This window comes from Typopeltis vanoorti, chromosome 12, assembly GCF_054136105.1.
Source record: "Typopeltis vanoorti isolate ZY-2024b chromosome 12, IOZ_Tvanoo_1.0, whole genome shotgun sequence".
In the NCBI taxonomy this organism is placed as follows: domain Eukaryota; kingdom Metazoa; phylum Arthropoda; class Arachnida; order Uropygi; family Thelyphonidae; genus Typopeltis; species Typopeltis vanoorti.
The window spans coordinates 20,946,819-20,972,878 of record NC_143560.1 but is presented as its reverse complement, the minus strand read 5'-3'; the positions used below and the strand labels follow the sequence as shown (position 1 = coordinate 20,972,878).

At 36.0% G+C, this 26,060-nt stretch overlaps 1 protein-coding gene across 1 annotated transcript in view; it reads left to right on the top strand.

The window, feature by feature from the left end:
- The window catches only part of LOC150100619 (targeting protein for Xklp2 homolog), a 293,999-nt gene that overhangs the window by 41,545 nt on the left and 226,394 nt on the right, over positions 1 to 26,060 (top strand). Inside the window, exons 4-5 of the mRNA XM_090401739.1 lie at positions 95 to 152; positions 18,258 to 18,440. Coding sequence (XP_090257865.1) covers positions 95 to 152; positions 18,258 to 18,440 — 241 coding nt within the window. The remainder of the gene's footprint in view (positions 1 to 94; positions 153 to 18,257; positions 18,441 to 26,060) is intronic.

Genomic DNA, 26,060 nt, shown 5'->3' with positions numbered 1-26,060 from the left:
TTTTTTTTTTTTTTTTTTTTTTTTTTTAACTTTGTGACACACTCTTTTCCCCTCTTTTTTTTTTTTTTGCAAGTAATTTTCCTATTATTTACAGTTACTGAGCTGCCACACGAATATCACGAGATCAAGAATGATAAGTCACCAGAAAAGCAGTTGAGTATATTTGTTATTCTTTTGTCTTCTACATTTTATGTGTTTACCAGTTTAATAATTAAATTTGTATATTCTTATTGAACTTGCTTAAAATACTTTCTGTGAAGTTTGTTTTGCCTTTGCATCAATATTTGTTACTGATCACAACAATACATTTGCAGTTTTTAATATTATGTGTAACCTGCAATAGATGTTTGTGAAGAAAAAACTGGAGCATCCATAGGAAGACTAACCAACTTCTCTGACTGACTCCGTTGCCTGGGGGAGGGGACAAAATAACAGCAGGTGAATCACACTAATTAATTACTGCTGTGGTCAAACTGTAATCCATAACATCAAATTTTCCACCTATGTCCAGGGATGAAAAATCATAAATATCCATACTCTGGGCATGAATATTTGTAAATGCCTTCAGGTGGGAAAGGAATTTCATTGTCCAGTGTGAGACCATTGCCCTGCTTATTGTGAAGGTCTGAAAAAGTGTTCGAAAAAATTCTAGGTTTGATCTATAGATGAGGGTTTATGGACTGTGCAAAAAAAAAAAAAAAAAATTTAAAAATAATAACTGATAATTCCTTTGCCTCCCCATGGTACCAATGTATTGTAGGTTTACAACCAAAATTTGTGAGTGTGAAACAAAAAAAATATTCACCCATAGCATTTCTTTACCTTGATTCTCCCACATCTTTTTAAATATTTTTTTATTTTTTTAAAATTCTATATTTTTTTACATTTATAAATGCATTAAATTGGCTGATTCCACGTAGCTAAATTCATACTAATCATTCTACATACATTTTAATTAATTTTTTCTAATGCACTTTATTCTTTCTTAAAATCACATAAATTGACTACTCTTCTATAATGAAACATTGCTGAATCCAATCGCATATGATGGGTGTTCCAGGGGTGTGCTATGGTAACATTATTAAAAAATCATTAAATTTGTATAAAACACTTATTTCTCTTATTAAAAAAATAAATATGTTCTTTTTATATATCATTTGCTAAGTACGCTCAGAACAAAATAGCAAGATTACTTCGACAGATTGACTTATATGTATCTTTCCATTCTTTTTGCAAACTTAATACCATCCTACTAAAGACAAATCTCCTCCTTTGTTATCCTGGAGTTTACAGAATCCCCTGCTTTTGTAGCTTATGTTATGTACAGACTGGTCGTTCTGCACAAATTTGTCAGGGATACAATTCACTTAAAGTATTCAACAAATCCAGTTTAGCAAACCACACATTATCTACAAAACACAGGATTCAGTGGAACAAAACCAAAGTGTTTCACAAAAGTTTTTCTTCTGGAAAGACTGTACAAAGAAAGCTGTGATGCACACATTTTAACCTTAACAAAATCAGTTGCCTTAAACTTTCTCAGTTTTGGGAAGTTATACTGACTAATACATTCATGTGTTCCTTGATTTGTAATTAATTTATTGTTTATATTTAAAAATTTATTAACTAAATTATTTTATTGTAATTTATGTTGGATATCTATTAATGCAGATGGAGCTGTTCTCCTGCAGCCAATAGTGTACATAATATGCACTTCCGATTGAATTCTCTCTCTCTCTCTCTCTCTCTCTTTTTTGTGCTTTCCTATATTTGTATTGACAATGGCTATGAAACTTGGTTGAAATATTTACAAATAAAGACATTTAAATTAATGTAAGTGATTCTGTTATTAATATGTTATGGTAGTTTAGCCTTATAGGACAAAACAAGCCGTGGTTTTGAGGTTAGAAAGAAGGAACATGTTGTTGCAGATGTTGACCATAAAAGAAAAGACAGGTCTGGTTTGGCCAACCCTATTTAGAATACCAACCATGCAGTTGATTGGAACTTTTCAACTATTTATATAGAAAAGAACTTTTATTCCATATTTTTGAAGGAATCCATATGGTCCTCCATTCACACTGTTCAAGGACTGATATTAAGTGATGAAAATCTCTTATCAAATCTTTTAATATTAGAGATTTCAACTTTGTCAACAGTCACCTTCTGTTGCTAACTTAGACAGCTAATGCATGCCATATGTTTTTACATAGGTTGTCTAGCATGAATTTACCTATTTGTATTGTAATGGTTTTTCAATGTTTAATCAACTTTTTCATTCATATATGTGAGGTGTGACAATTGAATTCCCGGAACAGCCATGTAGTATTGCCCACGTGGTGATTTGGTTGGAGCTACGTCTTTGTACATGTTTTAGCTAATGCGTGCATAAGCCTCAAGCTGATAGAGCTAATTGGCTATTGCAAAAACAATACAGATCTGCATGTAAATTTTGGTATAAAAATATGTGATCGAAATTTGGAGCAGTATGTTAACATCAAATTTTGTGTGAAAATTGGCAAAACTGCTACTGAAACATTGGAGCTGTTGAAAGTGGCATATGGTGTGGATGCCCTGAAAAAGTCAAGTGTCTTTGAGTGGCATAAGAGATTCAAAGGTGGGTGAGAAGATGTGAATGATGACCTCAGAAGTTGGCCGCGAAAAAAAAAAGTGACGGACACAAATGTGTACAGAGTGCAAGATTGGTATGGTCTGACAGACAATTAAGTGGGTGATTAATGGCTGATGAATTGCAAATGAATTGAGAAATAGTCAGGGTAATTTTAACTGAAGAATTGGGTATGAGAAAGATTTCTGTGAAGTTTGTGCCTTGAATCTTGATGGATGAACAGAAGCAGCGGCGACTTCAAGTTGTGACTGATCTTTCTTCAAATAAGCACGTTTCGAGAGTAATTATGGGTGATGAAACCTGGTGCTTCCAGTACGATCCTGAAATAAAAGTCCAGAGCATGCAATAGAAAATCCCGAGTTCGCCACGTCTGAAAAAAAGCACATATGTTACGTTCGCAGTTCAAGACCATTCTTCTTCTTCTTCTGCAGCTTCTCCCACTTAAGTGGGGTCACTGTTGATGATGAGTCTCCTCCACATCCTCCTGTCTTGGGCTGTCACCACATCCAAGTTCTTCATCCTCAAGTCCACTTCTACCAGCTCCCTCCATCTCTTCTTTGGCCACCCACGCTTCCTCCTTCCTTGCACATCCATCTGCATGACCCTTCTTCCCACATATTCGTTCTCCCTCCTCATCACATGACCAAACCATCTCAACCTTGCCTCCTGTATCTTCGCTCCTAAGTTCGTAACTTTCACTGTTTCCCTCACATAGTCATTTCTGAGACGATCCTTTCTGTTCACACCGCACATCCACCTAAGCATTCTCATTTCTGCTACTTCCATCCTGCTGATGTTATTTTTCCTCAGGGCTACAGTTTCTATAGCATACGTCATAGCTGGCCTCACTACTATCCTATAGATTTTGCCTTTCAGATTGATCGGCACCCTCTTATCGCATAACACTCCAGCCATCTCTCTCTCCAGTTCCTCCAACCCGCTTGTATCCTGCATCCCACTTCCTTCTCAGTTCCTCCATCTTCTTCCACTGTTGAACCTAAGTATTTAAAGTCCCTCACCTTCCTGATGACATTTCTTTCCAGCTCCAGATCTGTCTTCTGGCCGCCGCCCACTGTGCAACACATATACTCTGTCTTACTTCTGCTCAGTCTCATACCTCTCTCTTCCAGTATAGTTCCCGCTTCTTCTTCTCTTGAATCTGCACACAGCAAGATGTCATCTGTATGCAACATTGTCCAAGGTGCATCTTCTCTCACCTCCTCTGTCACCACCTCCATCACAATGTTAAACAGTAACGGACTTAATGCTGACCCTTGATGCGAGCCAACTGTTACTTGAAAACTTTCTGTCTGTCCCAGACAGGTCCGAACACTTGTCTTCACATTTCTGTACATCTCCCGCACCAACCTGACATATTTCTCCGGAACCTTCTTCTCCCTCAGACACTTCCAGACTTCTTTCCTTGGCACTCTATCATATGCTTTCTCCAGATCAATAAATGCCAGATGTAGCTCCCGTTGTTTCTCTTGAAACTTTTCCATCATCTGCCGTAACCCTATGATAGCATCTGTTATTGAACTACCAGGCATGAAGCCAAATTGTTCCTTTGCAATCTCCACTTCCTTCCTCAATCTTCCATCAAGAACCCTTTCTAGGATTTTCATTGTGTGGGACATCAACTTTATTCCTCTGTAATTTTTACAGTCTTGTGCATCCCCTTTACCCTTGTAGATGGGGGACAAGAGTACTCTCCCTCCATTCCTCGGGTATATTTTCCTGTTGGAAAACTTTCACGAACAGGTCCTACAGCAGGTCAATTCCCTCTCTCCCCAGTACCTTCCATGCCTCCACTGGAATCCTGTCGGGGCCCACCGATTTTCCATTCCTCATCCTCTTCATGGTCTCCGTCACTTCCACTCTACTGATGTTCTGCACCATCCCCTCAGAAGGCTGCCCATCTTCTCTGTGAGTCCTTGCATTTTCCTCATTCAAAAGTCCCTCAAAGTATGTTCTCCATCTGTTTCTTATGTCCACATCCCTCCATAATACTCTTCCTTCAGTGTCTTTGATCTGCCTCACATGTAAGATGTCCTTTGTTGCTTTATGGGAAATCAAGACCATGCTGGTGTGTTTCTTTGATCACAAGGCGATAGTCCACTATGAATAGGGACAAACGGTCAGCCAACAATGCTATTTAGAGGTACTGAGAAGATTACAAGATTCTGTCCGGAGAAAAAGACCTGAATTGTGACCTGACAAGTGGGTCATCCACCATGACAATGCGCCAAGCCATAGTGTGCTCATCGTGAGAGTTTCTGGCCAAAAAATCGATTACCGAATTATTTCATCCTGCTTATTCACCCGACTTACTCCCTGTGATTTCTGGCTTTTTCAAAAATTAAAGACTGCACTAAATGGATGAAGATTTTCTGACATTGCTGATATCCAGCTTAATGTGATAAAGGAACTTGAGAGTATTCTGGAAAAAGAATTTCACGAACGTTTCCAAAAATGGGAACACCTAAATCAGTGTATAAATGCACAAGGGAACTACTTCAAAGGCAACAGTAGCCACTAATGTATAGTTCTGAACGTAGGTTTGTTACATTCCTGGAATTAAATTCTCACACCTTGTATATTAGTTTTTGATGTTTTCGCTCTGAAGAAGCCACCAGTCAATGTAATGACTAACAAGTTCCTTGTATTTTATGACTGTTTCCCATAAAAAATTAATATTTGTTTCTTGTTAGATGACAGTTATCTAACAAGAAACCACAAGGAATAACTAACTGCACTGCACTTTTTGGTAAGTAATCTGAGTAGTACTAAGCTATGTATGTATTTGAGAGCCTACATGCAGATTTCAGCCATATGAATGCACCAGCAAATGTGCTGCATAACTTTAGCTGCTAAAAATGAATGTCAATGTCCTGCCATAGACTTCCATGTAGGAAATCACATTATTCTCTTTTCATTTATGACTAATCAATGAGTGCTTGATGGCAATGTTCACTTTATCTGATTTACAGTCACACTGTGAATGTCTTGATATTTGTAACATTTCAGGATTATTTATTTAAAAAAATAACTGATATAAATAATAAATAACTGCTCAAATTATTTCTTTGTGATTTTCTCAGGTATGCAGTGCACATGCACACTTATCACACTCTGAATATATGCTTCTGGTGGAAGTATATTCCACATATTTTCAACCCTAACATAAAAAGAATTTTTTATATTTGTTTCTCTCTCTCTCTATTATGCACTCTAGTAGAGCTTAGTTAAGCACAGTTCAATAAACTCCTGGTATCTGTCTTAAGTATGTCCTGAACTGACTTATAATCTACAGTTAAATTTCTTTCCCATCTCCTTTAGATGAATTTATCAGAAACTGATTATCATAATGCATTCCCTCCAATTAATAAATCTTCTTTGAGTAATTTTGATTTTATTGACATTATAATATCCTTCCTCCTATAAGTAAAGTTTCGTTTAATTAAGCCTACAAGCTGCTGAGATTGTAGGCTTAATTAAAAGGCTGAGATTATAAACCAGTTTGATTACTGAACTTCAATTTCCTATCAAAAATATCCAAATTCTTATACAGGAATACCTCGATTATCGCGATTCTCGATTTATTGCGGTTTGTAATTTGATACCAAAATTCCAATTATTGTGCTCCAAATTCAAATTATCGCAGCCGCAAGATGTAGCCCACTACATATGCAACCAGTTCAAGTTGCCACTCTCCAGGTATCGCTCTCTTCTAGTGCTTCGTTTTTATCCAACGGTGCCTGCTCACCAGTAACTGTCCGCCTTTGCCTGAAGTACATGTGGATATTTATTTCTCTTCTTATTTACCCCTACAATGAATAGTAAAAGAAACAAGGATGATATCAAGTCTACAGCTATCAAGAAGAAACATAGAGTGATCAGCTTAGAAGATAAGTTGCATATGATAAATAAGTATGAAGCAGGCACAACCAAAGCCAAAATTGCAAGAGAGTACGATCTGTTCGCTGCAAACTATAAGCAACTAGGACAAAGTGCATCGACCTCATCTGGGTCCCAAACTACGAGAAACAGAAGCCATCTTATGATTGAAATGGAAACGCTATTGTCAGTGTGGATAGAAGATTGTAACCAAAAGAGAATTCCTCTTAGTCAAATGACTATAAAAACAAAAGCATTGAATTTGTTTGAAACTTTAAAAAGAAAACAATTAGAAAGCGAAAATGATTCGGCATCAGCAGTGAAAGAAACTTTCTCTACAAGTTCAGGGTGGTTTGATCGGTTCAAAAAGCGATCGAGCATTCATAGTGTTCGTGAACAAGGTGAAATTGCAAGTGCCGATGAAAAAGCAGCAGCTAGTTTTCCTGCTGAATTGCAACAGATCATTGAAGAAGGAAATTATACCGATGATCAGATATTTAATGCTGACAAAACAGGCTTATTATGGAAAAAAAATGCCCACTTAAACATTTTTAGCAAAAAAATGAAAAATCACAGCCTGGCTACAAGGTTTTGAAGGAGCGTGTAACACTTTTACTATGTGGCAGTGCTTCTGGAGATTACAAGATGAAGACTTTATTTATCGTTCACAAAATCCTCGCCCACTTAGAAGTTTAGATAAAAATTTTCTCCCTGTTCATTGGAGATTCAATAGAAAAGCTTGAATGAAAAATAACTATTTTTGAGGATTGGTTTAAAAACTGTTTTTGTCCTGAAGCTGAAAGGTACTGCAAGTCATTAAATCTTGTTGATATTAGATAGTGCACCTAGTCATCCAACAGCACTGAATGATTTGTGCAAAAATGTACAAGTTATTTATTTACTACCTAATACCACTTCCATCATCCAGCCAATGGATCAAGGTGTAACGCATCCTTTAAGGCATATTACCTACGAAGAACTTTTTCACAAGCAGTAGAAAAGACTACAGGAGATGAAGCTATGACTTTGACAGAATTCTGGAAGGCATTCAATATTAAAAATTGCATTGAGAATGTCAAGGAAGCATGGAGTGAAGTAACATCTAGCAACCTGAGAGCGGCGTGGCAAAAGATTATTCCTCATTGTTCATATGATTTTAAAGGATTTGAAAATGACGTAACCCATGTTATCAATGACATAACTAAGCTTGGCTTCGATCTAGGACTAAAAGAAATTGAAAAAGGTGATATTCAGGACCTGCTTCAGTCACATGCATGATGAGGAGCTGGATGATGAAGACCTAATTAACCTCGAGAGAGAACGTGCTTACAATACTCAAATCGATGATAATGACGAACAAATTGACGTGGCATCGAAGGAATTTACTCTCAAAGAAATGGACGAAACGTTTAGAATTGCTGAAAATTTTAAAGAAAAAATCTTGAATGGCGATCCTAACGAGCGATCAATGAAAGTTTGTCAGGAAATTGAAAATTCCATCCATTGCTACCGAGTTTTATACGAAGAAAAAAGAAAGAAAAAATTCCACCAGACAACTCTACACCAATTTTTATCTAAGAATAATTGTATGTACTGTATGTACTTCTTATATATAAATAAAGATTAAAGAATAATCTTGTTTTTCTAAATGAACCTTCATTTTTTACTTAACATGTTTAACACATTTCTTTTTTACTTCATATATAAAATTTAATTAATAGATTTGAAAAATCCTTGGCAATGATCACCCATTTTACACGCATTATTTACCCCGATTATTGCGGTATTTTTCATGGCAACAATAACTGCGATAATCGAGGTATTCATGTATTTATTAACTTTTTCTAAAGCTTGGCCATTCATCTTGCATCTATTTAACACTACAGTCTTGCCTATTTTTATAGACTTGCATTTATTCACATAAAATTTTAAATCTCGCTTCCCCATCTTCTCTTCTAATCCTTTAAGATTGTGTTATAAAGAACCTGTCCAACTACACATCTTCAGCAAAGATAAAAATTTTATTCTTAGTATTTGAATGATTTCATTTATAAATGTTTTAAACAAGGGCTTTAACACAAAACTCGGTGGGTTCTTAGCTCCAAATACCTGGCTGTTTGAAGACTTTTAAGCTAAGTACCATTTCCTGTCATCTATCTCTCAACACCAGTTTTCTAACCATCTGAATAGATGATCATCAATACCTGTTTGGTTCATCTTAACTTAAGTTGAAAGCAGCCAAAGACTTTGCTGAAATCAAATCACATAGTTACTGTTTTGGTCGTTACTTTGGTCATTTCTCTCTCTTATGAGTTCATAAAGTGTAAGCTTGATTTGTCAAAACCAGTCACCTGGTAACAAAACATATGTCAACTAATTGAAACATAAGTACATTTAAATTAAAAATTTATCACAACAGAAGACTGACCTCAGAATTTTTAATGACAAAATTTTTGCCCAAGTATGAAGGGATCTCTTCAGTATGAATTTAATATAAAACAAGATGCAGTTAACATGAAGACGCAACAGTTTCAACAATTTCCCATGAATTGAATAACCTTAGCCCATCAGATCTCTTCAGATTGGAATGATGTAACAAGGCTTCACGGCTTCCTTTATACAATTGCGTCGTATAAAATTGGTTTCATGTAGAACTGTAGTCTTTTCCACACAGAATTTTATGTTTGGTGGAGGTGACATGTTCAAGTCCAGATTGTATTGACTTGTGGAATGTAATTTAGTCTAAATATACATCATGACTTAAAACTGCAGAAGTTGAAAGAGCAATTAGTACCTTTATAAAAATACTTTATAAAAGTACTTTTATAAAGTACCTTTATAAAAATAAAGCCACAGGTGAAGATGGAATTCAGTCAGCATTAATTCAGGCCACCCACAGGAGATAGAGGGATAATTGTTTTATAGATTAACTATAAGGATATGGAGAGAGAGAGGAGTGTGGCCTAGAGACTGAAGAAAGAAGTTGTTGTCAGCATATAGGAGTATCCAGGATATCAGCATTGGCATTTGGATCCGAGATGAAATATTCGTCAGAGTTACTGCTTCCTAGTTGGGCACCATTGCAGGCTACCATCATTCCCCAAAAGTGTTCTATATCTGTAGATCTGTGTTCACAGGACGTTTGCTTTTTTTGAGTTTTTGAAGGATGAAAAACTCTAGTTTCTGGAAGTAAAAACCATCCTTCCATATGAGACTGGCTAATTGACTTTTACTTAAACCTAAATCGAGTGATGCATCACTCGATGCTGAGTGATGCCTCACTCAGAGGCATCCTTCCTCGTGAAGCCTCCGAATGAGCTATGGAGACTACAAGAAAGAAGTCAATATTCATAATCCTGCACAAGAAGGGAGATATAAAGCAATGCAAGCACTATAGAGTTATGTTTAATCTCTCAGGCAAGCAAGATTTTACTAAAGATTGTTCTAAATAGGATTTGAGGCCAAAGTTGGTTGAGATTCTTGAGGCATAGGTTTTAGGAAAGGCAAGGATATCAGAGAACAAATTCTTGTCTTATGCTAGTGGCTTTTTCTGAAGCCACTAGCATATGTGGTGAAAGTAGTCAGTTTAACTATCCATATTATCACAACCTATTAAACCCAGTATTTGTTATCATCTGTCACGAAAGATACGTATGTGACTTGTGAATCTATATTTTCTTCACCACCAGAATCACTTCTTATTATGAATTAAACATTTGCTTCTTCTGACTTCACTAGTCTTTCTATTTTGCAGTTGGTCTTCCTTTCTCTCCCCCCCCCCTTTGGTGTATATTTATCCACTTTTTTGATAGCCAATATCTTTCAATCCTATATGAACGCTCTTTCTATTTCTCTCAATATGTACATTAATGATATAGCAGAAGATTTGAAGGAGGGATATTCAGTTGCTTGCTGATGATGCAAAACTAAGGAGGGCAATAGTTGATAAAGATGATGTAGATATCTTATGGGATGATTTAAATAAATTGGCAGTGTGGGAAAAGGGCAATGGTTATCAATTCAATGTTGTAAAATGTAAGGTAATGTATTTGGGATGAAAAGATTACACACTTTATATCATATTGATGGTACCAGTTTACAGGAAATTGATTAGGCTAGGAATCTACAGGTGATGGTGGATAGAGATTTAAAATTCAGAGGACATATTGCAAGAGTTGGCAGAATAGCTCAGAGAATTACTTGGATCCTGAAGAACACATTGACAAGTAATGATAGGGAGGTTATTATCTCTCTTTATAAGGGGCCATGATTTGGCCACATGTTGACTACTGTGCAGAGAATTGGTCACCTGCATTTCTTGCAGGTGATGACCAATTTGGGTTGCAGAGTTTAGCTGACGGGCACAGGAGAGAGGATATGATAGGAACTTATAAGCTACTAAAGGGATTCTATAAGATTGACACAATTTCTGTAAGAAATTTTTCAATACATGGGAAGTAGGGGGGGAATGGGGGGTCACACTTGGAAATTGTCTAAGAATGTGGTTAGAAAGGGTGTGTGGTCTAGGTTCTTTACTTGAAGAGTGGTAAATGAGTGGAATGGATTGTCAGAGGTGATTGTGACCACCCCACATGGTTAAACCTATTCACCATGGTGAATAGGTTTAAGCACGTGATAGATATTGTGTTAATGGATAGTGGGTCTCTTATATTGAGTCTTTTGACTCCATGGAATACCGTAAATAATAATAATTCTCTTATTTTATAATAAATTTTGTTTAATCCTTTATCAAGTGTAAGCAAACAAAGTTTGTGCCTGAAGTATCTTCAGGACTGAGGCAACTCGTGGTAAAGGTGGACTAAGCTCTCATCACTTGTCTTAGTATCTCCCATAATGCAAAGCACATCTCCTTGCAGATATATATATATAATGCTATGCATTAAGGGAAGGGCTGCTACCCAGACTGGTTTCGACCTTTATTGAGGTCTTGTCAGTGGGAGCCTGACCCAGAGGTGGTGATAAAAGGTGGAAGTAATGAAGAAGTCATATTTACCTATACGAGTTGTCAAAAGGTGCCTCACCTTATTATTAAATTACTCTGGATTTAGAGAAAGATGTTGAAAATTTTTTCCACTTGATTAGACTATAATAAATTTAGTTTAATCCTTTATCCAAACAAAGCAAACAAAGTTTATGCCTAAAGTATCTTCAGGACTGAGGCAACTCGTGGTAAAGTTGGACTAAGCTCTCATCACTTGTCTTAGTATCCTACTGATGAGAACTCAAGAAGTCATATTTACCTATACGAGTTGCCAAAAGGTGTCTCACCTTATTATTAAATTACTCTGGATTTAGAGAAAGATGTTGCAAGTTTTTTCCACTTGGCTAGACTATAATAAATTTAGTTTAATCCTTTATCCAAGTGTAAGCAAACAACGTTTGCGCCTGAAGTATCTTCAGGACTGAGGCAACTTGTGGTAAAGTTGGACTAAGCTCTCATCACTTGTCTTAGTATCCCACTAAGACACTGATGAGAGCTCAATAAAGGTCGAAACTGGTCTGGGTAGTGGCCCTTCCCTTAATGCATAGCATTATAGCAATTCCCTTAGTGCTTTGCATTATGGGAGATACTAAGACAAGTGATGAGAGCTTAGTTCACCTTTACCACGAGTTGCCTCAGTCCTGAAGATACTTCAGGCACAAACTTTGTTTGCTTACACTTGGATAAAGGATTAAACTAAATTTATTATAATCTAACCAGGGGGGGTGGGGAACTTTCAAAATTTATTATTTTATCTTTTTATGACTATTTTTGATCTAATATGATTTGATCTCAACCTTTAAATTGTATTTTGGCTTATTTTGTTTAATTCATAAATTGATTTTTCAAAGTCATTTTCATTGTCTTGTAACATAATCTGATCTGCACACAGCATTGTATTCATAACAGTTCTTTTGGTTAACTGAATACCTTGTTTTATTGTTGTTTACCATATTTTAATAATTTGGAAATGCAACCTCTATTATTTATTAAAATAAAGAGCCAAAATGCTTCAATTCGGCGATGCCAAAACTTTCAATATGAAACTATCAAAGTTTCATATTGAAAGTTGACCAGACAGCTTGCAGGAATACACTCGCCTCCATACTACAAGTTGCCCTAGCTGAACCTAATAACAACCATGCATGCCGAAGCGCTCATATATTCGCCTCCTATTGGTCCATTTTGATAAGGTTTCACTGGTCTGACAGCTGTTTCAAACTCATTGGTTTTCATCAGAGACTAGGCAGACTAACTCTCTGGTTAACTTTCAATACGAAACTTTTATAATTTCTGTATTCTGCTCTGAAATTATGTTGGATTTAATATCCACTTAATTCATATGCAACCTTTATTATTCCATGTTTTTAATCTCCTGTTTCATGCGTTTTCAATACATTACTATTTTCTCGAAAACATAACTCGCATATAATAATGATAGTTACCTGTGTGTGTGTTTGTCTACACACACACACACACACACACACACACACACACACACACACACACACACACACACAGGGTGTTTCAGGAGGAATAGTAAATATTTTGGTAAGTGGTAGTATTGATTATTCTGAATAAAAATTCTGAGCTGTATCTCTGCATCATTGACAGAGATACTGCTGTTTGAAACTGGCACGTGCAGCTTTCTGTAGATCAGATGACTAGCACACAGCTCTCTGAATCAGATGTGACAAAGAAGCAGTTGTAAGAGCAGTTATAACCTAATCTAACCTGACCTAATTTTGTGTTAGAGATGTTGTTAAGAATGCCGCACATATTTACACATGCTGAATATGCTGCTATGATGTTCGTTTATGGTTTTTGTAATGGAAGTGGTGTTGCTGCTTGCAAAGTATATCGTCGATTGATTCCTAACTGTAGAGTACTAGATTCAAGAGTGTTTACTAGTGTTTACAAAAATTGCTTGAGACTGCTACTGTTCCTAGTGGTCATTTCTTCTAAAAGTGGAAATGAACAAAATGTGGATGAAGTAGAAAACATTCTTCAGTTGATAAAATGAAGTCCTACTACAAGCACATGGACGTATTCGTGTTACAATATTCTGCACGTATTCGTGTTACACATACAAGAGTATGGAAAACATTATTTGGGCAAGGTTTGTATCCATTTCACATACAGCAGGTGTAACACCTTCTCCCAGGAAATGAAGGCAGTTGATTAGAATTTTGTTGGTAGGTAAATGCTATTGCCGATTAATTCTATTAATACTGTTCACCAATGAAGCTACTCTCACTGCTGACAGTATCAGCAACACCCACATTGGTGATCCAGCAAAAATCCACATACCACCGTAGAAACAAATTTCCAAAATCGCTTCTCTGAAAGTGGTAGTATGATTGACAATCACTTGATTGGGCCTGTTGTTTTACCAAATCTTCTTACAGGGCTCCCATTTATCTATAGTTTCTGAAAAACAAACTTTCATTACTTGTTTCCTTGGCTACAAGAATTGGTAGTATGCTCTTTCAGCACGATGGAGCTCCTGCACATTATGGCCATCGGGTGACACAATATCTAAATGAAACTTTCTCTGAACAATGAATCGGCCATGGTGGTGGTCCAGTTCATTGGGCACCGAGGCCTCTCCGAATCTTAGATTTTGGTTTGTGTGCAGTGAAAAGCAAAGTATACAAAGAAAAGGTAAATACAAGAGACAAATTGATTGCTCTCATTACGGATAATGCTGCACTCATAAAAAGAACTTCAAGACGACCTCAGAACAACAACATGTTCCCTTACCACAAGAGTTGCAAAGTGCATTGAGGTAGGTGGTGGTGGAATTTTTGAACATTTATTATGAATTTTAAACTACAGTATTTGTCAATTATTTGTGTTTAGTATCATTCAATAAATACAAACAATAAGTCATTTATCGTTCTTTAATACCTCTCATAACAGCATTTTACATGCCAGTTTCAAACAGCTGTATCTCCACATCCATTGGCAATTGGACATATGTTTATATGAACTTTTTTTACTGAGAATAATCAATACTACTACCTACCAAAATATTTACTATTCTTCCTGAAATACCTCGTATATACATATCAGACATATATCAATTTCTTACTGACATATCAGTAAGAAAAAAAAAAAAGGAATGTCAACATGTTTCTTGAATAATTGAAGATTGAAGTCTTCAATGGAAGATAGTGATAGAGGAACATAGTGAGGAAATGAAAAGTTGGTTCAGTACGTTTGGAACTCTATGGTAACAGATGTTGACTGATAGATGCTCTTGTTAGTCTTGGAAGAAAGAGGAGGAATGATGCTAGCCAGTTCTGCAGAAACATTGTCTATTAAAGTACCTATAAAATAAACATCAGTGTGAGAGAGAGAGAGCGGACGATTAGAGTGAATCTAAGAGAGAGAGAGATCATCAGTTATTTAGATTGCCCTCTTCTGCGTAGCATTTGAGTTCCTAGAGAGGTTTCTCAGAGACATTGTCTACGAAGGTACCTGTAAGAAACATACATCAGTGAGAGTGATTGGAGCAAATATCTGAGAGGTTATCGAGTAATCAGATTAACCTCTTCTGTATAGCATCAAGTAATTCTAGGCAAGTTTTGGGTGCATCACCCCCAAATGTGTATGTGCAGTATACCATGATTAGATCGATTTGGGATTCATTCATTCATATATACTTGTCTCTTGTACTACTTGTCAGTTGTACAAGAGACAAGTAGTACCACCTTGAGTGGAAAAAATTAGAGAACTTATTAATAGTATCTCTTCAGCACATAGCATAGTTGTGGAATGCCAGTTTGCTGTTTCATAAGTTTGCTTGCTTTCTAGTGCATTGCAAGCAAGTGAATAGTATATTTTAGCTTTGTTAAGGTATAATGTGTGACCATCTGTATGAAACATTGATTTGAAGCCATTCTGATTTTTGTAAATTAGCAGAAGATTTCAAAACACATGAGACTTTAACTTTTCTGAGTACATCCTAGCCTTCATTAGCCAAACACGTTCATGTAAATGTGTAAACACATGCAATGCTTTGAACAATTAGAAATATTTTAAAATAACATCAGTCTCTTCTATAACTGCATAACAGTTATAGAAGAGACTGATCCTGAAGTACACCTGAAGAAATCGTGTGCAATTAGGATGAAAGGTCGTGTTGGCAATTAAAATAAATGTGATCATCTTCATTATATGGCAAGACAGCTTAGAAAACCTAAAATCGTTTGTGGATAAAAGCACCTCAATACATAACAAGATAAAATTCACTCTGGAAGCGGAAAACAACAACCAACTTCATTTTTTAGACATTTTGATAAAAAACAATCAAACGGTGTCAAATTATCTATTTACAGAAAGCTCACAGATACTGGAAGATATCTTTATTATACTTTAAACCATCACAAGACACACAAACTGAGCATTATCCACATGTTGAAATATAGGGCCTGAAAGTTTATATCAGAAGAGGAGGATACTCCGACTGAACTCTCACTAATAGCCAACACATTATCACAAAATGAATATCCTCAAAACATCATAAAAAAATATCTATACAGTGACAACCCCAGACAAGAAGAATCACACTCCCAGCACATTTCTACTGTAGTGATCCCTTTCATCAAGTCAATTTCTTATCAAATAGCAAGAATACTAAGAGCCTACAACATCAGAGTGGTCTTCAAACCAACCACCAGCATCAGACAATTTTTAAGATTCCCAAAAGATAAAGTACCTTTCTACAAATATCCAGGAGTATATTACATTCCCTGCTCCTGTGGTCTTGCCTATAGGACAAACTTCACGGAGTTTAGAAATCAGACAAAACGAACATGTTGGTGATGTAAACCACAACAGAAGTATCTCTTCTGGCTTAGCACATCATTTCTGTACATCTAACCACACGATAGAGTGGCAAAACAGCTCCATGCCATATCTCGATGACGACTATAGACATTGTTTATTCAAGGAAGCCACAATAGTGTCAATAACCGGTGGAAACCTCAACAGAAATCAGGGTGTAATTCTAAACAGTTCGTGGAAAAACCTTATCCTCTCTCTTAATCAAGCTGAACTACAGCTAGCCAGTAATCACATTACACGTTTACAACAAACACGCATGCGTGATAATGAATAAGAACAATAAGTCCTCTCTGTCATGCGAACGTGTAACCTTAGCTACCAGTTTACAACATTTTTTATGTTCCTTTCAATTTGCATTTACTAGTTTTTATGTCTTTTCATAAATGCCTTGAAAAAGCCAGACAGTCTGCTGGCAAAACTGGTAGGCTATAATATAAGTTTGTTTTTATGGTCAGCATTAAATAAAATTGTATTTTAATTATAAATGACCAAATATGTTTAGTTTAAATTATTATATTTATAATATAACTATACAATAAAAGTATCAAGAAAATTAATTATAACATACAGTTACGTCCCGAGTTACGAAACACACGACTTACATAAATTCTCAGTTATGTAATAAATCTACTAGTGCGTATGAACACGTTTGCGACTTTGTGCAGGTGCGTCTTTGACAGCCTTATTGCAGCACAGTATAGATGCCTCACACTGTTAGCTCTGTCACTTGTTATCACTGCTAGTTTCATTGTTTTTTTTACCCTTAAAATGGAATGCAAACGCAAAACCGAATGCGCTGATAATAAATCTAAAAAACAAAGGTCTGCAATTACTTTAGAAGAAAAGTTGAAAATAATTCGTATGTATGAAGGTGGGAAAATTCTGTCAACAATAGCTCTTGAAATAAATTGACCCATTTCGACAGCAAATACAATAGTGAAGGATAAAGTTTGCATTGTTGAAAGCACGAAAGGTGCAGTAGCGTTGAAGGGCATAATTATTACCAAGAAGAGGCTGGGTCCGATTCAAAAAACTAATGTAAGACAGTGGTATGAATAGCCATTGAACATTTTATTGTATGTACATAATTTACAAAATCGACTTACGTAAAATTCAAGTTACGTAAAGGTTTACAGAATGCATTACTTACGTAACTCGGGGTGTAACTGTACTTATTATAATATTAGATAAGAAAACATTAATGGGTGACTTGGGCTTACATTTTTATACATAACCCTTAAAAATTTGGTGTTGAGTAATTGAAATCTGATGTTAACTTATTCAAGGAGAATAACGCCTTGAATAAGTTAAAATCAGAATTTAACAAATCACTGAATGATTGCTTGAATAACTTAGTGATTTAAGGAGAGTAAAGGTATGACATATTCACTTAATTTTGAGTTATTTGTTAAAGATTACATTATGTGGTGCTTTTAGTTTCACTTTATTTCCCGCAGTATTTCATATTAATTCTATCTTTAAAATGCAGATGAATATTTCACAATGCGTCTTCTGACTCCTTGGAGACGCTGTTATAATAATATAATTCAAATTCATTGCAAAAATTTTGAATTTCAGTGTAAATTGACAAGCTGGTTTGAACATCTCTGCAGGATGGATTTGGCCCTCAGGCCAGAGGTTTCTAATACTTAATCCTAACCTTGAGATCATCTGAAGAATGAGGTTTTGATGCATAGACAACTGTTTCGATTGCCCCCCCCCAAATTCCAAACACCATTGGACTTTTTATTTGTTGGGCATACCTGTTTGATAAAAAAAAAATTATCTGTTTTATTAAAAAAAAACGATGCCTTTTTACTTTTTCTTAAGACTATGTGAAATTTAGAATAAAACTGAAAAGTGATATCTTAATTACAGAAATACAGAAATATGCTCAGAGGATTCCGAACTTACTTCACTGAAGACAAATGCTGTTTTCCTTGAGATTTCTAAACAGTGTAATTTAACATCAAAGAAGAGGACCTTAACACAAAGAGAATCTTCTGGACCTATGATAAAGATGAAGAAGCTGACTTTACCATTTACTCCACAGTGTCTCAGGTATCTAATTAACTTTTTTTCCCCATATTTCTCAAAATTATTTGCAAATATCATCAGACCTATATATAATCTGAAGACTGAGAGATCCATCCACTCTCAATTATCTTTCAGTCAATTTATTTCTTCATGTTTATACACATCATCTCCAAAAATTCATAATTTTTCTACTTCTGGACTAATGAAATCTTTGGTGCACTTTTGTATATTCGCATCTCAAAAGTGTCAATCCTAATACAGCCTACTCTCAGCTAAAACCATTAGAACAAAATTACTCACTGATGCGTTGTTGCAGAAAAGGAAATACTGGGCATCAAAATTAGTGGTAGTCATGGGCACCAATGACTCAGTTGGGGAGAAGAAGAATGTTGATAGAAACTCAATTCACTGTTATCATGTTGCCCAGACATGATAACAGTGAATTGAGAAGGAGAACAGAGATAATGAATAGTAAGATGGCTGAGTTGTGTGAGGCAAAGGGGATTTGATTTGTAAATCTGTGGAGTGAATTTGAATAGAAGTTCAAATGGTATAAACTTGTTGAGTTACATTTGAATGAGTTTGGTGTTGGGCATTTAGAAAGGCTATTGTTTTCTGAGAAGTCACAGAGTCAAGAAGTTAATGTAGCAAATGATCAGAGTCTACCTGTGGAACAGGATAGCACAAATCAACAGATTGTACAGCAGGAGGAAGGTCGATATGGGGTTGAAGATGTGGGCGCAGCAGCACAAGGTGCTGGTAGGATGGCCTGAAACACACAGCGATTGTTATGTTTATACACAAATGCAAGGAGTATTCAAAACAGAGAGCTGAGTTTGTGGCATTGATTGAGATGGTATGCCCAAAAGTAATTTGAATAAGCGAAACTTGGCTGTCTGAGGAGGATGTGAAGTCGGGAATAGAATTAGAAGGATATATAATTTTCTGGAAGGACAGAGATGTGAAAAGAGGAGGGGTGGCTGCTGTTAATGATTACAGAGGAATTGTGTCTGCAAAGTGTGGAAGTTGGGTTGGTGCATGCACAGATTTTGAATCTGTGTGATACGAAGTTGAAATAAACAAGTTAGTATATCTGGTAGGATGCTGTTATAGACCAGGGAATGCAGAGAATACTGATTGTGAAATGTTAGGCAAATTAGTTGAGCATATAAAAAGAAGGTGATCCTGATGGGAGAGTTTAATTACAGGAATATAGACTGGAAGGAGGAGATAGTGTACGGGAACAAGGAGAGCGAGTTTGTGGAATTTCTGAGAGATAAGTATCTTAAGCAGCACCTGATTGAAGCAACTGGAGGCTTTAATGTTTTGGATTTGGTGATAACTTCACAAGATGTAGTTGTTAATGAGGTGTTGATACAATGTCTCATTTACACCATATAACTACAATGTTTTGAAGCGCTTTCCTCTTGGCACCTTTTCATATGCCTTTTTCAGATCTATGAAACTTGAATACAAATCTTTGTTATATTTTCAAGATTTCTCAAGTATTATCTTCGAGTGAAAATCTGATCCTGACAACCTCAATTTGGCCTATATCCAGCTTGTTCTTTGCTAAGCTTTCTTTTTACAATTTTTCTTAGCTGTTTCTCAAGTATACTTGCATAAATCTTACCATGAAATCTCAGTAGAGATACACTTCAGTAATTCTCACATTCGGCTTTATTTCCCTTTTTATAGAGTACTATGAGAGCTGTCTGGAATTCGATCTTCTGACTAGGCCTTCTGAATTATGCATTGCAGTCCAGTGTAGCTACTGTAAAACTTCTGTACTTCCATATTTGAATTTTATCCACTCCAGCTGCCTTTCCACATTTCAGGTTTTTGATGACTTTTTCTACTTCAAGTATGGATATATATTCCTGACTACATTACTGTTAAGTGTTTTCTGCAACCATCCTAAATGTTTACTTCATTTAGTAATCATTCCAAGCACCTACTCCAGACATCTAGAATATCTTTATCTTTAGTTTTCATTCATGTCACCTTTATCATCTCTGATTCCTTTTATACTTCTCTTTTCTCTATTTCTATGCTTTTTCAATAGCCTCCAGAATATTCTGCCACCTTCCTTGTATTTATTTTCCATGTTCTTATCAAAGTCTTTCCATGACTTTTGTTTAGCTAGTTTTACTTTTACACAGTGCTTTGATTTCCTTGACGGCCTCTTTATTTTTTCTTGAATAATGATGTTTGTGTACTTTAGTCTATATCTGAAAAATAGTCTGAAAGTTGTTGCACAACTTTAATTTGTTCTAAAACTTTCTTGCACTCTCATCTTTTCAATTCTATTTTAAACTGCTCAAAACTAAATGGTGATCACTTCCTATTTCAAATCCTCTGTATACTCTTGTGTCCTGAACCAGTGGGAAAACATCACTATCAACAGTAACTTAGCCAGTGAGATTTTTCTTATCTTGCATCTTCTCTCCATGTGAATTTATGCACATTTTTTATGTTGAAACATGGTGTTTGTAATAGCCAGTCCATGACCTGAACAGAAATCCAGCCAGTACTTACCATTATTATTAGCTTTACTCTTTTCTCCAAATTTTCCTAGAACATTCCTATATGTCTGGTAATCATTTCTTACCTGCTGTTTAGATCTCCAACAATGAACAACTTTTCCTTTTTCATTGTATAGCTGCCTTCTCTAATGCCTCAAAAAATTTTAAATTCCTCTATTGCTTCCTTAGTAGAACCTTCTGTCGGATCATAGGTACAAATAAGTCTCATTGTCCAGTTCCCCATTCAAGAAGATTATCGTCATATTTAGTGTTGAATACTATGAAAACTCCTTTTCCCTGACTGTTATTGCTTGAATATAACTTTTTGTATTATATAACAAACAAGTTATACTTCATAATAAACAGCATAGGTTTATTAAAGGAAGGTTGTCTCTGAGAAATTTACTCATATTTTATAATACTGTTACAGCTGAGAGTTGGATGATTGAAATGGATATACTGTGATTACTGTTGGACTTTGCCAAGGCACTTGATAGGATGCCACATGAAAAGCTGTTTCATATACTAGATAATATTGGATAAGAATATAAACTATTGGCTTGGATAATTGGGTGGCTGATGGACTATTATCAGAAAGTGGTATGTGGGGAACGTGAATCTACCAGATTTAAGGTGACAGTGATGCACCCTAGAGATCATTCCTTGGACCATTATTATTTAATCTGTACAGTAATCATATTGGAAAGGAGCTGACTGGAGATCTTCAGTTACTTTCTGATGCAAAAATTGGTAGGTATATCAGAGGTGATAATGACATACAGCATTTACAGAGTGACATTATGCACTTTGGCATAATGTGATATCCATCAGCATATTATAGTGGTAGGATTATGCTTAGAGTAATTGATCAGGATAGAGATCTTGGAGTTATGATTGATGGAAAGCTGAAGTTCAAAAATTGCAAATACAACTCAGAGGATAATTGTGATGTTCAAACAAACATTGACATACAATGATATTATGGAAGTCATTTTGTCTCTCTACAAGACCTTCATGTGACTGCACTGTCCTGTGTGCAGATTTTGTTTCCTGAGTTCCAAAGGGATAAAGAAGCTGTGGAAAGGTGGTAAAGAAGAGGTAGAAAGATAATATCAGGGTTATGGAATGTAGATTATGAGGATAGATTGAGAGTATGTGGACTGCTGCAGACAGAAGAAAAAGGGTATAAACTTTTGAGAGGACATTATATGATATCATTTGATAACATTTTTCATAATAAAGAAGGAGAGGATAGGCAGACATCTGTGGAAGTTAAGGTTGTGTGCAGTTGAGAAAGGAGTCAGAGCTAGATTTTTCTCTCAACATGTTCGGCGAATGATTAGGATGTGATCACACCAATCGCACTGTATTTCCTAACAATGTCTACAGTCCACTTACTCTTTATCTATCCTTGTATTCTACTTTGCTAGTAATCCTGTTATCATCTTTGTAACTCTACTCTACGGACTTTCCACACTTTTTAATTCCTCAAAACCCAGGAGACCATATCTGTGCACAGTAGTCCAGGTGCAGTTATCAAGATCTTTTACAGTCAAAATGACTTTCTAATCCTTACAGGTTAATGTTTGCATCAACATTACAATTATTCTCAAAGTTGTATTTGCAATATTTGCTATGTGACATTTGCACTTCAACTTCCTGTGTACCATAACTTCAATATTTCTGGCTTCATCAGCTTATCTAAGCACAATCTTACCAATGTAATATACTGTTGGATATATCATCATGCCAAAGTGTATAACTTTACACCTTCTAACACTAAAAAAATAGCCATTATCATTTGCCTGCACTTCCTTCCAGCCTATTCAAATTTCTCTCTAAATGTTGTATATCAGTAGCATCTTTGATTGCACTGCCTATCTTTGCACAGCAAACAGTTGAACATCTCCTGACTGGGGCCCTTCCCAATATCATTAATATATGGATTAAGCAATAATGGCCCAAGAAGTGATCCCTCAGACAACTTAAATCTGATAAACTCACCACACCCCATATTCCATTTTCTGATACTTGTCCATCAGTCTTCCACATATCCAAGCTAACAGCTTATATTCCAGTCCTATATTCTTTCAACAGCCTTTTGTGATATCCTACCTCAGCAAATTCCAACAGTATCACAGTGTTATCCATTTTATTCATCCAGCTTAGCTATAACATTATTATAAATGATCAGCAAATTGCTCAGACGCAATCTGCCTTTAGTTAACACGTTCGCTGCCACGCTACTTCGGCATAGTCTGTTCCCGTACGCCGAGTAATTTCACTTCTTCAAGGTCAGTATGGTAATCTCGTTGCCGGTGGTAAGCATCATACGAGTATACTTGTAGTTGGCTTGTGCAGAACATATACCATCTATGAGAATACACAGTTTTGAAGCTAGCTCCACAAGCCAAGCATTTTCACTTCTTCAAGGTCAGTACAGTAATCTCGTTACTCGTAGCTGGCTTGTGTGGCTGGTTTACCGACTACAAGTATACTCGTAGTTGGCAGCGAACGTGTTAACCCATGCCATTCATTGCAAAGTATAACTTGTTTGTTAACCCACTTTGTATGCAAATTCTTACCAACTTCTCTAAAATCTTCACAACCACTCCAGAGATACTGTTTAGGTCAAGAGTTAGCCTCATTAGTCTCTGCACCACCCTAGTGCAATGGGATTATCATATATTCTTCCCTACTGTGGGATCTTACCTGAGCTTATATTAAAATTATACGAACATGTCATCAATGTACTATCCATATATTTAGTTACTGAACAGTCCCATCTATATACTTAAAAACTGAACAGTCCTTCAGCATACTTTTAGTGATATCCCATTTGTCCTTATTGCCAAATTCTTTTCCAGGTTAGGTAACATCTCTAGAGTTTCCTTCTTATGTATCTCTTCATCCAGTGCAATGGTTATCACTGCACACTGTTACATACACTAGGTTGATAAATCTTAGCAAAGTGAGCACTCATTATGTGAATAATGAAATCTGCTTTTGACACAAGTGTACTGTCTGCATTCACTAAAGTTATTCTTTCACATTTATTCTTTCTTTTCCTTGCAGCATAATGAAGTTAAAGAGCACATAACTTTTCTGGCTTGCACTTTATATTTCGTAACTCCTCTCACTCTTATTCTACGATATCCCTTCCATATTATCATCTTTTTCTGTTTCTTTTGGATGTCTTATTTAATTAGATTGCACATCCATTTCACTACCATTATATTTGTTCTTTTAACTCTAAGGACACATTCAAATGCCACATCATTTAATCATCTTTTCAATGCTTCCCATGCTCTGCTGATATCTCTCACATCCATTAACTGATATCATGGAACCAAAGATAGCATTCTCATGAGTTTGTCATAATTTCCAGATTTGTAGTTCAGCATATAACCTGTCCAATTGGAACATCCTTATAATTGGGCTCTTTCCAGTTCAGTACGGCATGATTACTGTCCCCAACTGGTTACTAAATAGTCACATGCTTAACTGAGACACCTTTTACCCTATGATCAGATCTAACACTCTTTGTCCTCAAGTTGCTTCTTTCACATACTGCTTGAGAAAACTCTTATCATGAGTTTTCTCTGATACCCAATCAATATGTGGATAATTTAAGTCACCCATGATAATTACTTGTGTATTCATCTGGTTAATTTGGCAATGCATTTCTTCATCCCCAGCAAACGAACAGCCAAGTCTTTAGCAACATTCCACCATATATTTCATCTTGTTAGTGCCTCCACACTAGATTGTCTCAAAATCAGGGGAAATTATTACCATTATAGCTTTCATGTATTTCTGTCCTAACTGGATTCAGGTCATCAGCTATCATTAACAGTACTTCTCCCCCTCCACTCCTATCTCTTCTGTCATTCATAAAAATACTATATCCTTTGCACTTGATTTTGGTTACAACATCCAACTCTGAGAGCCAGGTTTCAAACACTTTGTTTCTAATGTCCTGGCATATGTGTATAGACATAACAAGTCACCTCCTCACTATTTTTTATATTTAAATCTACAGTTTGTCTTGGCCTGGTTGGACAACTTTTTCTTTTCTCTCCCCACACATACTCAAAATGCCCAAACCATTTTACCACCAGTTGGTGACAGTGATCATGCTTTTCTTTCTTGGGAGTATCTAATTATTTGGATGCTAGAACAGTTACATGTTGAACTACAAAGTTGGAAATTATGATCAACTTAGGAGAATACTATCTTTGGTGCCATGGTCCATGGTATCAGTTACTGAATTTGAAAAATGTCAGCAATGCATGGGAATCTTTGAAAAAAATGCTTAAATGAGGCAGTATTTGAATGTGTCCCTAGTGTTCAAAGAATAAATAGGTTGTAAGTGAAATGGATGTGCAACCTTATTAAGCAAGAGATGCACAAGAAGATGTGGAAAGAATATCATGAGAATATGAGTGTGAGGAGTTTTGAAATATATGAAGTGCAGGCCAGAAAAATAATGAGTATTGTGTGGAAAACTAAACTGGAGTATGAAAAGAAATTGACTATGCAAGCTAAAGGCAATCCAAAAGAATTTTATTGTTATGCTGTAAGCAAAAGAAAGAATTGCAGGTGGTACTCTAGTCTGAGAAGATAATGAGATTGTTTGTGTAATGAGTGCACACTTCGCTACGATATATCAACCAGTAGTATGTAACATGGTGCACAGTGCTACTGCTACGTTGGATAAGGAGTTAGAGGTGCAGGAAAATGCAGTCAAAGAGCTGCTGCATAACCTAGATAAGAATTTGTCAAAAAGGGACAGATGGAATATCAGCATGTTTGCTTAAGGAATGTTCAACCAAATTGGCTAGACCTTTCAAATGCTTCTATAACTTGAGTGTCAGCTCAGGAATGTATGATAGTTCCATTGCACCAGGGTAGTGCAAAAACTGAAAATTTTAGAGAAGTTGGTAAGAACTCGCATGCAGAAATGGGTACACAAACAAGCTAATACTCTGCAAGGAGCAGCATGGGTTTACTAAAGGAAGGTCATGTTTTAGCAATTTGCTCATATTTTATAACAATGTTACGGCCGAGTTTGATAAAGGGAATGGATAAGCTATATATAATATTGGATTTTGCTAAT